General features: G+C 34.3%; 1 protein-coding gene across 1 annotated transcript; it reads right to left on the reverse strand.

Moving 5' to 3' along the window:
* Positions 1-415: 415 nt before the first annotated feature.
* Positions 416-1,689, reverse strand: LOC127119150 (allene oxide cyclase, chloroplastic). Its single transcript, XM_051049338.1, has 2 exons — positions 1,189-1,689; positions 416-1,076 (listed from the first exon to the last, which is right to left on the reverse strand). The coding sequence occupies exons 1-2, from the start codon at positions 1,421-1,423 to the stop codon at positions 553-555; spliced, it is 759 nt and encodes a 252-aa protein (XP_050905295.1). The 5' UTR covers positions 1,424-1,689; the 3' UTR covers positions 416-552.
* Between the last annotated feature and the right edge of the window lie 411 nt (positions 1,690-2,100).

Below are 2,100 nucleotides of genomic sequence, written 5' to 3' on the forward strand. Positions count from 1 at the left end.
GAGCATCCACCACATTCCTCCAATGGAGTAAGAATCTTTTAATAGATCCACCAAAATAACAAGAGTTTTTGCATTTCAAGAGTGCACTGAGTGACTTAAACAAATCTAAAAATATGCAAGAATAATACTTTTTAATTGTTATTTGCTAAATTCAATAAATTCAATGTAATATTAATTGTAAAAAAAAAAATCAAAAAATTACAATTAAAAAAAGAACGGATGGAGTAATTTCATCCCTCTAGAAGGAATATTAAAGAACAAATATGGTCTAGACCGGGTTTAACACGACAAAAGAAACATTTAATAACTTGCGGTCCGGTCAACTTTAATCAAAAAAAAATGCAGAGCCTCCAGATCGAAGATCCAACAACTCTTTAGTCTCATCATGAGATCTAGAATAAGGTGAAGATAAAGATAAACAAATGTAATCAGTATTATGCTGCTTAATCTAATACATCACTCCCAAGACAAAACTAAACTCTACCGACAGAAAACAAGAAACTACTACAATTTATTTTGGGTTCAAAAACAAAACAAGCTCATAAGTAACGATCAGTTGGTGAAGTTTGATAAAGAGGCATGAGGCTGAGTAGCCTTAGCAGCAGGAGAAGGCTCAACATTTGGTGATGGTTCAACAGGGTTCCCAAGCAACTCATCAGGCAAATCAGGAATACCCTTCAAGTAAAATGTGTAAAACAGCTTAAATGGGAACACAATCTGTTGAAGTTTAACTTTTCCATGAACACCTTCAAAGATTCCAGATCCTCCTGTTACAGCCAGATATGTGTCTTGGTATGTGAGATAAGCTCCTTGTACCGATATGTGACCATAGTCTCCAAAGTAGAAGCTGTAAATTGCTTCGTATCTGTCCCCCTTTTTCTCGGGTACATGCTGGATCAGTATACATAAGCCTGCAGTTATGCCTATTCTTTTCTCCAAGTTTCCTGAGTAGAGTTTGTTGCTGAATGGAACTAAATCTCCAAGTGAGTTCATTGATTTTTGACTTAGTTTGAGGTATGCAGGACTCCCTCGATCACGTTCATTCATCTCATAAACAAACAGTTCTTGAACTTTACCTATAAAATTTAACAAATAAACTAATCAGTATAGTTAAAAACTGCTGCTTAAAAGTACTAAAACCTAGCAAAGGGATCTGATCTGAGACTTAGAAGGCGTAGATATATATACCTGGCTTTGAAGATTGTTGATGTTCCTTTTGGTTATTGAAGAAGAATGCAGTGGTTGTGGTGTTCTTGGAACTTGTAGAAAATTGTCGGGTGGTTGAAATATTAAATTTTTTAGTTAGGAAGGAGTGAGAGAGACTAGAAGAAACTAGTTGTTTTTGAGTTTGAAGAGGAGATGTAGAAGTTGAGTGAGAAAGTTTGAGGGAAGAAATCATTTTCAAAGAACTCATGGATGCCATTGAATGTGATGAGTGGAAAACTGGTAATAGAATGGGTTCTTAAAGGTAGATTTTATAAATGAGTAAAGTTATAAAATATTTGTGTTTATGACAAGTGGGAATCAAAATTGGGTTAACCGTGAAAGCTTAGTCTTAAGTGTGTTCTTCTCAAAATTTTATGTTCGTGTTGGTGCGAATAATTTTTGTGTTGAAATAGTACCGTAGTTGATATCGAATTTTACTCTGATTTTAAACAGAATCTCTCTTAATAGATTGTGAGATTGAATCTTTTAAGTTACTATAGTTGATTGCACTATTATCAAAAGATGATCAGGACGGTGGTGAGGCTAGAAAAAAAGGACAGCTAGTGATTTCTGTACCCCACACGTGGACATTAGTTTTTTTCCACATTTTTCTCAATTATATTTTTCTTTCCAACTTCCTTTGCTCCGTCCTGGTGTGTCAGAAGAATAAGTTGGAATCTGCATGCGTTGTTTCCTTCTAGTTTAGCCCATGTGATTACATAACCTATGGTCAATTTTAAATTAAATTATGATGAGACTTTTCAATTGTTTAACAAAACTACATTGTTCTAATGGGCTGCTATCTATCTACTCCTATATAATATAAAATGTCATACACGGACCTTGTTCTTTCTTTGTCTCCTTCTTAATAAACAAACCAAATGTCAAAGCAAT

The sequence above is a fragment of the Lathyrus oleraceus genome, chromosome 2 (genome assembly GCF_024323335.1).
Source record: "Lathyrus oleraceus cultivar Zhongwan6 chromosome 2, CAAS_Psat_ZW6_1.0, whole genome shotgun sequence".
In the NCBI taxonomy this organism is placed as follows: domain Eukaryota; kingdom Viridiplantae; phylum Streptophyta; class Magnoliopsida; order Fabales; family Fabaceae; genus Lathyrus; species Lathyrus oleraceus.

Bases quoted from the DNA above. Each gene is read 5' to 3' on its own strand.
- LOC127119150 (XM_051049338.1), bottom strand. From the start codon at position 1,423: ATGGCATCCATGAGTTCTTTGAAAATGATTTCTTCCCTCAAACTTTCT. The intron at 1,077-1,188 runs GTATATATATCT...TAAATTTTATAG, and splicing joins TCAACAATCTTCAAAGCCAG to GTAAAGTTCAAGAACTGTTT.